Source organism: Scomber japonicus, chromosome 11 (genome assembly GCF_027409825.1).
Source record: "Scomber japonicus isolate fScoJap1 chromosome 11, fScoJap1.pri, whole genome shotgun sequence".
NCBI lineage: Eukaryota > Metazoa > Chordata > Actinopteri > Scombriformes > Scombridae > Scomber > Scomber japonicus.
This window is the reverse complement of record NC_070588.1, coordinates 21,319,837-21,332,145: the sequence shown is the minus strand read 5'-3', so window position 1 is coordinate 21,332,145 and position 12,309 is coordinate 21,319,837. Positions and strand designations below refer to the sequence as shown.

The following is a 12,309-nucleotide window of genomic DNA, read 5'->3' as shown; positions in this document are numbered from 1 at the left end:
AAGAAGCTTTAGGAGACCATTTCATTAAATTGTGTTGGTGTCCAAGCTGTGTGAGGTATGCTGACTTGTTCAAATAAAGCAAAATCACTGCTAGATGCCACTAAATCCTGCTCTTGTTCTACAACAGACATATGGAGAGCAGCAACACACCTTTGCTGCATATAATCTGATACAAGAAGCATAATCATCATCATCAGAAGGAGAAGAAGAAGTTTTTATTTTGAAAATCTCGTCCGGATTTACTCTGCTGGCTTTGGTTTGCTTAACATCAACTGACAGAAGGGAAAGCAAAGGGATCAGGCGGTAGAAATGGAGAGCAAAAGGACTGGGAGGATGAGAGAAAATGTAGAAGAGACATGGCATGGGAGAGTGACAAAATAAGGAGATCTCAGCTCACCTTAAGGAGTCCTCTGGAGAATAAGGTCCGGGTCGAGAAGCCGAGCTAACTGTCTGGATTTTCATCTCATCTTGCTTTCGTGTTCCCTCGTTTTTATTACCACACACACGCACGCAACGTGTCTGCTGGACTGTGTCTGCAGAGAGAAGTCTGTGGCTAACAACACCCTCTGACAGGAGAAAAGGTAAAAAGGCAACAGTCACTCTGCACCGCTGTTTGTTTACAGCCGTGCACTGCTCAGAAGTTACATATTCATTGTTTAACAGCTCATTTAACTAGCATTGTCGGACAACCACACTTAACATTGTACGTGTGTTTGTTTTTGTTTTTTTTGCTTGCTTGAACTGACATGATGTTACAGTGGCGTCGTGTGCAGCGACATGCATGATTAACTAGGGAGACATCGCCTTTAAAGCAGCCAGCTAATGTTAGCAAGCAGTTAGCAGCTGACAGCAAAGATGTGGCGAAGTGAGGCTTTGTTAGGAGACCTGCCCCGACATGTTCATGGACACTAACCTCCTCCTTTTGGACATGTAACCTATATCAGACCATGGTGCTGCTAACTAGCACTGCAACACAAGACTGAATTCATAAATAAACAGCAACACACTGTAGCTGTCTGTTGTTTATAGTGTCAGGTGGTTTTTCACCTTAAAAACAGATGAAAACAAAACACACAGGAATAGTTGATTTTCCCAAAATGTTATAATGCTAACTGATTTATTGAGTCAGTAGCCTGGCAATTAAAACAGATTACACTCATATCTGATTTGTATTCAAATTAAGCTACACGCAGAATGATGTCAGGATTTGTTATGTTTGTTTGTGTGTTGTTGTTGTTTCTATTTAATCAAGAGGTCTCATTGAGATTTAACATCTATTTTCAAAGTCTGATACAGCTGTCATGCATTAATTCTAGTTTTGTCCCACATCTGTCACTGATTGGGTCTATGTTATGTTTGAAGTTGAGACTGCAGTGCTAAAATTGTTTTAGTACTCTTGAAGCATCTGCACTACATTTGCATTTTAGATAACATTAAGGCTAAATTGCAGTCTTTATATTCATTTGACATTTTCTCTTGCAGTGGTGTTCAATGTTCTTGCTTTGTTGGTGTGCTAAATGAATACAGAGGAAACACTGCCTGAGGGAAAGAAACCTTGATAAGAAAACAGATAAAACACAACTACACAACTACACAATCAACAAAAATGAATAAAAAGTCACAAGAGTCATAAACAAACATTAGATGTAAAGGCATTCAAATCTCATTTGAATTCAGGCTCATGTTTGAAGGCACTTTGCATTTAAAAAGGTGTGTATTACCTGAAACCAGATCTGCTAGCATTAGTGTGTACGTGAGGGATAGCACTAACTGCCTGTCTGAACCCAGCTTTGACTCGTGTGCTTTAGTAGACAATGATTAAATCCTCCCTGTGCTTTCAGGTAGCTCAGTATGAGTCGAGATGCATGGTCAAAGAAGAAAGCCAATGCCAGTGGTGACAATGGTTGGGAAGAAAGAGTGAGTATCAAATTTGATGTTTTATCAACATCAACTACATGTGGTAGAAATTACACCAGTATGAGGACATGGTACCCTTCAATGAAGGAATACAATAGGTTATATGACTGTGGGGAGGGGTGTAATAGGCAGCTGAATGGGATACATTAATACTGTGTTCAGAGTATAAATGATGCAGTGGGTTAAAAGGTGTATGCATAATCCACTTCACTGTACTTACTGGCAAAATCAAAGTTGGCCAGCCTGTTTTCCTTTACCTCCCCGCTCTCATTATAACAACACCAACAGTCAAGGCTAGATTAAATGCAACTGTTAGAAGAGCTGCATGTAGTGCTTTCAGAATTTGATATGCACAAATCATATAAAAGGTCATTTCAGCACTGCGATTCTACATGCATAGTTGTTGTGAACAATTTTCTAACTAAGATGTAACTTCTTCTGTCACTGCTCTCCTACTTTTCTGAAGGGCGGCTACATGGCTGCAAAGATCTCCAAGCTGGATGAGCAGTTTAAACTGGATGCTCCGAGAGAGAAACAGAAGGATGGCACATGCTCCAGCATTTTCAGTGGAGTGGCCATCTATGTCAATGGATACACAGGTAACACTATGTACACATTTTTACATACTGTATCTCTTGTTTGAGGAAATTGTAGGAGGGAGAAAAGACACAGTGTGTCCTTCACCGTGTGAAGAACAGAACAGCAATGTAAATGTTCTCCAAGATTGTCCCAGATGAGAATCAAAAGAAAGATTTTTTTTAAACATCTGGTAGGCTGTAAAAAAGAAAAGTAATTTTCAACACATTAATTAAATTTTACCTGCACAGAACCTTATTATAATTATCCAGCATTTTAACAGTGTGACCATGTTCATTGTCAAGGACACACAGATCACATCCTTGGTTGCATATTAGAAAAAGTCATCCAGATGAACTGTTTATAAGCTATGAGTTTATGTTGCCCAAAATCAGTGTTAAGTTTTTTTCACATCTTTTCAGGGTCACTGTTTGTGTGGTGACTGATGTCTTTACTTACTTTTACTACTTAACTTTATTTTGGCAGTCTTATTTAGTTGAATGCATGCACCCTACAGCTGTGAATAGGTAACTGGCAAGGTTACCTACTGCTGTTAATACACAAAGTGACATTATATTTTTCAGGTGTCAAAATGTGACAGTAATACAATCGTAAAATGAATTCACGCATAGGAGATTTCTTACTTATTTGACATACAGTGTAATTTTTGTCATTCTTTTTAAAATCCTTTGCCTGTTCTTTGTGAGCAGAGCCAAGTGCAGATGAGCTGCGCAGACTGATGATGCTGCACGGTGGCCAGTTCCACGTCTACTACTCTCGCTCTAAGACTACACACATCATCGCCACTAATTTGCCCAACAACAAAATCCAGGAGCTCAAAGGGGAAAAAGTCATCAGGCCAGAATGGATCACTGACAGGTGTGTTCATGTGAACATTTATACCATCATATTGCACAATACTACATGAAGATCAATGAGTCTATTTTGTCATTTTGTTCAAAACAGCATCCAGGCTGGGCGTCTCCTTCCTTACCTACAGTACCAGCTGTATAGTAAACAGAAGGGCCCGCTCTTCCCTGGCATGAATCTGCGTCAGACCTTTGAGATTGCAGGACCCAGCCATGGGCCGCTTCAGCCCAGTGTCCATCAAAAGCTTCATCTGCCGCAGCGCAGCATTCAGCAATCTACTCTCAACCAGGAGCAGTCTTCATCCAGCTATCAGAATAACTCCTTCCACAATCAGCTTTACCAAGGCAACTCCCACCTTCAGTCCATCCAGCAAAGCCCTGTAGCCTGCTTCATAAACCCACCTCCAAGTCAGTTAACATCCACTCACTCAAGCCCTGCACAGAACCACCTCAGTAGCTCTTTAAACACCCACCTGCTGTCTAACCCAAGCTCCATGAAGCCCCCACAGACAAGTATCATCACACATCATCCTAGTCTCCAGCACCAGACAGCAGGCCAACCGCAACCTCAGATCACCTCTTCCTGCAACACCCGCCAGAGTGGCTGCAGGGAAGTGCAATTAAGATTGTGAGTACATGAAGCTAATGAGAGGGAGATATTGTTTTTTTGTTTGTTTTCAGTTACTTTTAAACTACAAATAGTTTAAGTTTCTAATGAGTCCTTTCTCTTTCTCACAGAAACGGGTTATTTCAGACCTCGCGGGACGAGATGAGCCATTCAAAAAAGGACGAAATGCAAGAGTGCAGCAAAGAAGCACCGCTGACCAATGGACACACTCATCTTGTTAATGGTGCCTTAAAGCCAGAGGACTTGTCCCCTGTTGCAGATCAACCCTCTGTTGACAAGGACCTGGCTGAATGCAGAGTTAAGAGTCCAGAAGATCAACCTACAAATCCTCTAGTAAATTTCCAGACCAAACCTGATCCGTATGAGTTTCCCCACAGTCCTCCAAAGCAGTCCGACCAGTCTGTTGTCCATCCTGAGCAATCCAGCTTAGGAGAAGCCAGTGAGCAGAGACTTAAACCGCCGCCACCCACATACGAGGAAGCTATAAAAGCCACCGAAAGCCACGCACTCCCACAACAGCTCCAACCACCCTGTCAGGTTGATTCAAATCCTGGACATCCTCCTCATTCCCCTGCATCCCGGCCTCTCTCACATTCTCCAGTTCGACTGAACGGAAGTCACCACAATGCCTTTTCATCTCACCCTGCCTCATTAAACACAAACAAGTCATCAGTCAAACCAGATCCTCCCACTGACAATACATCATCAGCATCTGAGTCTTCAACACAGCTGTTGGCACAGACTGGCGGTTTGATCTCAGAGTACTACTCTCATTCACGTTTACACCAGATCTCTACATGGAGGACCGGCTTCTCTGAATACGTCAATGAACTCCATAGCAAACGGAAAGCAGCGAATGTTACCTCTTTTTCAGGCAAAGAACGGCTGAGAAAATCTGTGGCACAGCGCTCCACTGACAGTCAAGGTACTATGGAAGGATGGGTCACTTTTGTCTTTTAAAATTCACATTGCTGTTTGTTAAAGAATAATGAGTTAGGATGTCATGGTGGCAGAGTCTAAAACCACTGAACACCAACTTCCCCAGTCGGACAGAGAGATTGGTTGTATGTCATTCTGCTCCCTCATTCTCGCTGTGTGTCTTGTTGCCCTCTACTGTGAACTGTATGATAAACACAAAATGTCAGAAATATCATTTCAAGCACTGGATGCATCATGATGAACATGCTTTCTTAAGGCCTAAAAGATGATGATGCTTGTTTGTCATCTAAAATATTTACAATATGTGTCCCATAGCCTCTGTATTCATGCCACGTGTAGTTCTCATGTTTAGATCATTTGCACATGTCTTTTTGAGATGCTGAAAACTCCCCACTGATGATGTGGTATTTGTTTATGTGCATCAGGTACATCGCTGCCAGCCAGTGTTAAATCTTGTATTCTCCATGTGGACATGGACTGTTTCTTTGTGTCTGTCGGGATCCGGCATCGACCAGATCTCAAAGGTAAGGCATCTTTTGTCTATTTACATGTGTCATACTATATTTAACACGGGCACACACATGTAAATAAATGTCATACATTTAGACATTGCTCCCGCATGAGATTGTGATATGTTTTTTGCAGGGAAGCCAGTAGCCGTGACCAGTAACCGTGGGCAGGGTCGAGTACCCCTAAGACCGGGGGCCAACCCTCAGCTGGAGCAGCAGTACTACCAGAAGAAGCACACTCATGCTCAACCTGGTGAGATTGTCCTACCCAACCTTTTTCTTGTGGAGACAGCTGACCTTGACATGGATATACCTCATGACTAGCCTAAAACACAACAGCTTATTTGATGATCTTACAGGCTCTTCTAATGGTGCATTGTAATGGTTCCCATATGTTGGTGTTAACATGTTTCATTTTCAACTTCCTTCATTTTCACCCAAAAGTAAAATTTCACATGTTGCTGATGAAATGTCAGTATAAGGAAAAGCAGCTCTTCTCAGAGATTTCAGAGATCTATTTTTAAAATAAAAGGACCAGCAATTTCACTGAAGAACAGCTGGTAATTGCAGCTGTACAACTGGAGTGAGGTTGAAAAATTAACCACACAAGCTCTCTGGACTGCATCAACATCAGTGACCAGCACTGGTGATGTTAAAATCACCTCACTCCTCCTAGAAAAGCACATCCAGCCTGAATGTTTTTCTTTTTCTCAGGGAAAGAGGATGAGGATTTTCACAGGACTCCTTCACAAGAGAGTCCTGAATCCCATGCCAATGGAGTGGACCAGGATGCTGCTGCACTTTCAATGGCAGAGATTGCATCCTGCAGTTATGAAGCGAGGTAAGAAGGACACAATCACATTTCATCTTTGGTTTTAAACAACCTTTATGTTTGTATTTTGCACTAACAGATATGTTAATGTTTGTCTCACAGGCAGGCGGGTGTGAGGAATGGGATGTTTTTTGGCAAAGCGAAACAGTTGTGTCCCTCACTGCAGTCTGTCCCATATGATTTTGAAGCATATAAAGAGGTGGCTCTCACCATGTATGAGATTCTGGCTGGGTAAGAAAAACGGCTTGGTCTATTTATTAATTCATTTTTGTGAACTTTACATGCAAAATGACATAATGCAAACCTTCTTCTTTGTTTGTTTGTTTGCAGTTATACCCATGACATTGAGGCCCTGAGCTGTGATGAAGTTCTGATTGATGGTTCTGCTCTGATAGCTGAGCTGGGCATCAACCCAGAAGATCTGGCCAAAGCCATAAGAGCAGATATCAAGGAGAAGACAGGATGCTGTGCTTCAGTGGGCATGGGTGAGTTTATATTTCTTACACTGTAAAATAGACCAAGACTGTGTTCCTGTTTTACAAATTCAATCTGACTGCTCATCTGCTCAGGGTCCAACATCCTGTTGGCTCGGCTTGCAACCCGTAAGGCCAAGCCAGACGGGCAGTATTTCTTAAAGTCTGAGGAGGTGGATGATTTTATCAGGGACCTGTCAGTGACCAGCTTACCAGGTAGATACAGCAGTGCCTGCCGGTTATGACCATTAATTCTTTCATCAGCTTACCTAATGTGAATATTTGAAATAATGGGAAATGCCTTTTTTTCTAGGTGTTGGGCCTGTTATGGGCAGAAAGCTGGCTGCTACTGGTGTGAGGTCGTGTGGGGACCTCCAACAGGTTTCTCTTTCTCAGCTGCAGAAGAAGTTTGGACCCCGCACCGGACAAACCCTGTTTCGCTTCTGCAGGGGTCTAGATGACCGTCCTGTGCGCTACGAGAAGGAAAGGAAGTCTGTCTCCGCTGAGATGAACTACAACATACGCTTTACTAAGGTTAGACCTTCTCTTCACAGCTGTTCCTCATATTTCCTGGGCATTCTTTTTTCTCAATATGTCTCTGAAACTCTCTCGTTCCACCACTCTTACCAGGTTGATGAGGCAGAGTGTTTCTTGACTAACTTGTCCATGGAAGTGCAGAGACGTTTACAGGAAGCTGGGCTGCGAGGTCGCAGAGTGACTCTTAAGCTCATGGTTCGTAAGATGGGAGCACCACTGGAGCCAGCTAAATACGGAGGTCATGGCATATGTGATAACCTGGCCAGGTAAGGGAGAGAGAGAGACTGCCATCCACATGTGTTGTAAGTGGTTAAAAAATGTCCACTCATTGCTTATTCATGTCAAAGTTGTTCTGACTTATCTTTATCTGTTTCCCCTTCCATCAGGACTGTGATGCTTGCTCAATGCACTGACAGTGGTCAGCTGATTGCTGCTGCAGTCATCAAACTGTTCCATGCCATGAAGCTGCAGGTTCAGGACCTGAGAGGAGTTGGCATCCAGGTTCAGCTTCTTGAGGGGAATCACTCTGTGCCCCACGACTCTGCCGTCCTCCGGACACGCTCCATCAAGGCCATGTTGCTTGGCCAGGGTTCCAGTAACAGAGGTGTGTGTAAGGTCTAACTGTATTTCAGTTTATCTTTACTGTTGTCTGTAAACTCAATTGAGTCTAATTTAAATATTACAGATGCTGCCAGCAAAAGCACACATCAGGAAAAGTCTTCCTCTGTCACGGTCCCATCGCCTGGCAACTTTCAACGTCCTCAGTCCCCTGCTGAGCCAGTCCCAGGAACAAGCAAAGAACAGCACACAAGCAGGCAGACTCCAAAACATTCTCGAACACGTCTCAATTTCAGTATTGAAATCCCCTCCCCTTCACAGGTAAGGACTGGAAGGGTATGTCAGATGGATAGATCAAGAACTAAACAATGAGAGGTTTTTATTTTCAACAAATTTTCTTTTTTTCCCTTTCCTTTTTCCTTTTTTGCCCCAAAATTAAGATTCAGATTTCTTTCCAGATGTTGAGTTGTTTCGCTAAGCCAAACCAGGCGTCCATACAAAATCTAACTCACTGACTCTGGATATTATGTTGTTTAGAAGCCATTGGGCATCCTAACAAACTCTGCAAAGGCCTGTCTGTCAGTGATAGCTCCATAGATTTCCATTTCGGAAATGAATTGTTTCTTTTTGAAATCCAAGGTGGATCGTTCTGTGTTGGAGGCCCTGCCTGCAGAGCTGAGGGAACAAGTAGAGCAGTCGTGGACTCACCGAGAAGGCAGGCCAAATAACCGCCATACATCCAGTCCACAGCCTTCCTCTCCTAGATCCCGTCCAACCTCCCCTCTGCGTCCTCCTCCTGCGTTGGTACTGCAGATTCCCAATGAGCCTGACAGTCCAGGAATTGTTCTGGAGCTCCCTAATTTCTCACAGGTGAGGTTTTTGAGATTCAAAAATAGTTTTTTATTGTTTGTGTTTATGTGTTCAGCTTCACTTAGCCTCTTTGACCGTAGGTTGATCCAGACGTTTTTGCTGCCCTTCCCAAAGAGCTCCAGGAAGAACTGAAGTCCGCCTACAGCCGTGTAACAAATGTCCAGCCTCAAACAAATATGTGTAAGTCCCTAGGTGAATGACTTTTTGGCCTTTTCTTTTATTAGCACCATGCATATTCTATTTAGACCCTCATTTCTCCATCTTGGTTTCTCTGCAGTGGAGCAGAAGAATCCACTGTTGCAGCTAAAACAGTCAGTAGGAATTGGCAACGGACGGGTGAAGCGGCGTTACAAGAGGAAGAATGCAGTGAGCCCTGTTAAAAAAGGTCCTTCCCCTATTAAGAGGCGTCACACAACAAACAGCCCAGCCAAAAGCCTACCATCTCCTATAAAATCAAGGGAATCAATAAACACAGTAAAGGTGAGCCTATTAACAGTTTCATACATGAAGATGAAAGTCATTTATGTTTAGTGGCAATATGTGATTATAGACCATTTATGACAGTTTGGAACCTGACTGGTCTCTCCAGCTCACACCTGTTCTTCTTCCCCAGACTGAAAACGGTCCGTCCACATCGTCCGTAAAGCAGAACATCCCAGAGTCTCTGTCTAAATTCATTCCTCGTCCCGCTCCGGCACTGGCTGGAGCCTATGACCTCACAGATATTAAAACACTCTTACGGGAATGGGTCACCACTATAACAGGTATACAATGAGGAGCTGTTGTAATTCCAGCATGTGCAGTTGCCTGTGAGATGCAGATATTTCTTTGTGGGGTTGTAAATAGTACTGAAACGATTATGCAATTAGTTGATGATCAGAAAATAAATGGTCAATTTTGATTATCAATTTATGAAGGAAATACCGAATACTTGTTGGTTTTAGCTTCTTGATTGGACAAGACAAGCAATTTTTTGTCTTTAAATGCTTGTTTGTTGCAACCCTGGTTATAAAAATGTATTCATACTTTCTGTTAGACCCCATGGAAGAGGACATCCTGCAAGTGGTGAAATATTGCACTGATCTGATTGAGGATAAAGATCTGGAGAAGTTGGATTTGATTATAAAATATATGAAAAGGTGAGTACAGATTAGCCTCCCACACTCCTCTGTGTTTTTTCTTTGTTTGTTTTCCCTTCATTCATGTTAGTTGCATATTGATCTTGTCTCTGCAGGCTTATGCAGCAGTCGGTGGAGTCTGTTTGGAGTATGGCTTTTGACTTCATCCTAGACAATGTGCAGGTGGTTGTGCAGCAGGCTTACGGTAGCACCCTGAAGATAGCATGAAGAAGGAGGGCTCCGTTTCTCCCCCCTTTTTTTTTTTTTTTAACCTTTTTACAACAATTTGTTTCGTTTTGCTACTTTCATTAAGTCATCAGCTATGGACATTATAACATCTAAACCATCATTTCTGGCATATTTGTGGATAGAGTTCACAGAGATCACAGCTGACCCTCCTATCTCAATTGTGACACTAATGAATATCTAGAAATCTAGTTACAAGAGCCATGACAGTATTTGATCAAAGTTTGTACAGTACATCATTTCTGTACTCACTCTACAAGACAAGAGTTTTGCCAACGGAAGGGCAGGAAATGCATTTAGGATATACTAACCAAAACCCGGTACAGTGGTAATCGTAGCAGTTTTTTGCAGAGTCATAAGTTTTCATGTGGATTTGTTTATGCACAGATTCAAATTGTATGTAAAGATTTTTCCAGGCAGTGCTCAGCTGTTTCTTATACACTCAGCCTAAGCCAGGGCTTGTCACATTTTTAATTTCCTTTCTCTTGGCAAGTATGCCGATGTTTGAATGTTGTTACAAAGGCACATTATGGGGTTATTTTTTATTCATCTGTCAGATTACATCAGCCCAGATTGAAAATAATGACACTTTTCAAGTTGAATACAATCATCATACAAGAGAGGGATGATAAACCCAGAAATAGAAGGAATACAATTTTCATATATTACTTAAGTTTTTCTGTGGTGCTTAATGCCACTCGTACTGACCTGTGAAATATCGACAACTGCTATGTCACATTATAGTCTGCGGCATACAGTTGAATCTTTTTCTTGTCTCTTGCAAAAAAAGTGCCAAACCTTGTCATTATAGTGTGTAAATAATGTTTTTAAAGATACTTGTTAAAAAGTTTTAAAAGAAAAGATATGTATGTAAAGGGTTTACTTCTTGTGTTGTTTACATGTAGTGAATTCTTAGTAACTGTCTTTAAATTGTAGACCTTCTCGCTCTTTAATTGTTTCTCATTGTTCCAACATGGAAATCAGAAGCTGGCCAAAGCACTTCACGTGAGGTTAACTGTTGATTCTCGGTAGCACTCTGATTTTGGGAGCATGTTGACAGGGGTTATGGCAATCAATAAGTAGCCTATGCATTTTTCTTTTTCGCTAATAAGTGAGATGTTCCTTAAAGATAATGTAACATTTCATACAGCCTTTGTATATTGAAGGAATCCTGGTATTCTAGTGTGTTTCCAACCTAGTTACCTGTTTCATAAATCTTATTGTTGAAATAATGCTGGATTTGAATAGGAACAGGTGATCTGATTTTTAACTTTGTAACCTTTTAACATAAGCTATGGCTTATTGATACATCATTGTATTTCTGTGAAGTTGGCATCCATGAATGGTGTTAAGAAAAGTACTCAGCAGATGCAGCTGGATGACTGGATCTCACCATGCAACACATGTTGTGTCCATGGTTGAAAAGTTTGTTCAAAACGGTATCCCTATATGCAAACCAAATCAATATGTCATTTTTTAAGCTGTTGAAATGAATGTAATTCAGAATGTGCAAGTCTCCACTCACTCTCAAGAGGTTGCTTCTCTTCAACTGTCATATCTTTCCTAAAGTGAATGACCACAAGTTAAAATTGGCCAGTCTTGTCTTCTATAAACTGGCTTGTGCCTGAAGACCTGAAGCTGTGAACTTGTTTGTAAGTTTTCTAAATCTTGATAATAAACTGTAAACTCTGTATGAATTTATTTGTCAGTCGTCATTTTCTAAGTCTCAACCATACAGTCCAAGTAGAGGGGTGTTCAATCAAAGGTAGTACTGGAAATGACACTTAAATCTCTTTTATTTTTATTGTGGTTGCATTTTTGCAATTTGAAAGCTACATGTGTGCTTAATGCACTGAAATATTTTATGATTTGTAATATAACAACATCTCAGAAACTCCAGCCTCAGTCCCTTTCTCATGAACAGAAAAAGATCACTTTAGGGTAGTTCTGTAAAATGTAATTTTTACATGTATTATGCGTCTCTGTAAATGTTTACATTTTTATTCCAATGGTGGTTTGCAATATTGCTTATTCACTTTTTAAAGTTACATTTGTGTTTTTCTCTTTTTGTCTATTATTGTGTATTACATTGTACAATTTTATTTCCTATGTTTTTGTTATCAGTTTATTTTATTTTTAACCAATGCTCCTAGTACAGTTGTCTGCCTTGTAATATTACTGTGATGTTAATAAAATAGGCATCTCATCTCTTGACCTTTTTAAAGTTGTATTTATTT

At 41.2% G+C, this 12,309-nt stretch overlaps 1 protein-coding gene across 1 annotated transcript; it reads left to right on the top strand.

Annotated features, from left to right (window-relative positions):
- Positions 1 to 287: 287 nt before the first annotated feature.
- Positions 288 to 11,769, top strand: rev1 (REV1 DNA directed polymerase). The gene is made up of 22 exons (XM_053328956.1): positions 288 to 581; positions 1,842 to 1,917; positions 2,384 to 2,516; positions 3,204 to 3,372; positions 3,460 to 3,990; positions 4,101 to 4,915; positions 5,355 to 5,453; positions 5,575 to 5,691; positions 6,153 to 6,279; positions 6,373 to 6,501; positions 6,601 to 6,755; positions 6,840 to 6,959; positions 7,057 to 7,277; positions 7,374 to 7,546; positions 7,667 to 7,884; positions 7,966 to 8,159; positions 8,478 to 8,708; positions 8,789 to 8,888; positions 8,986 to 9,188; positions 9,322 to 9,472; positions 9,745 to 9,847; positions 9,943 to 11,769. The coding sequence occupies exons 2-22, from the start codon at positions 1,852 to 1,854 to the stop codon at positions 10,052 to 10,054; spliced, it is 4,167 nt and encodes a 1,388-aa protein (XP_053184931.1). The 5' UTR covers positions 288 to 581; positions 1,842 to 1,851; the 3' UTR covers positions 10,055 to 11,769.
- Positions 11,770 to 12,309: the final 540 nt, after the last annotated feature.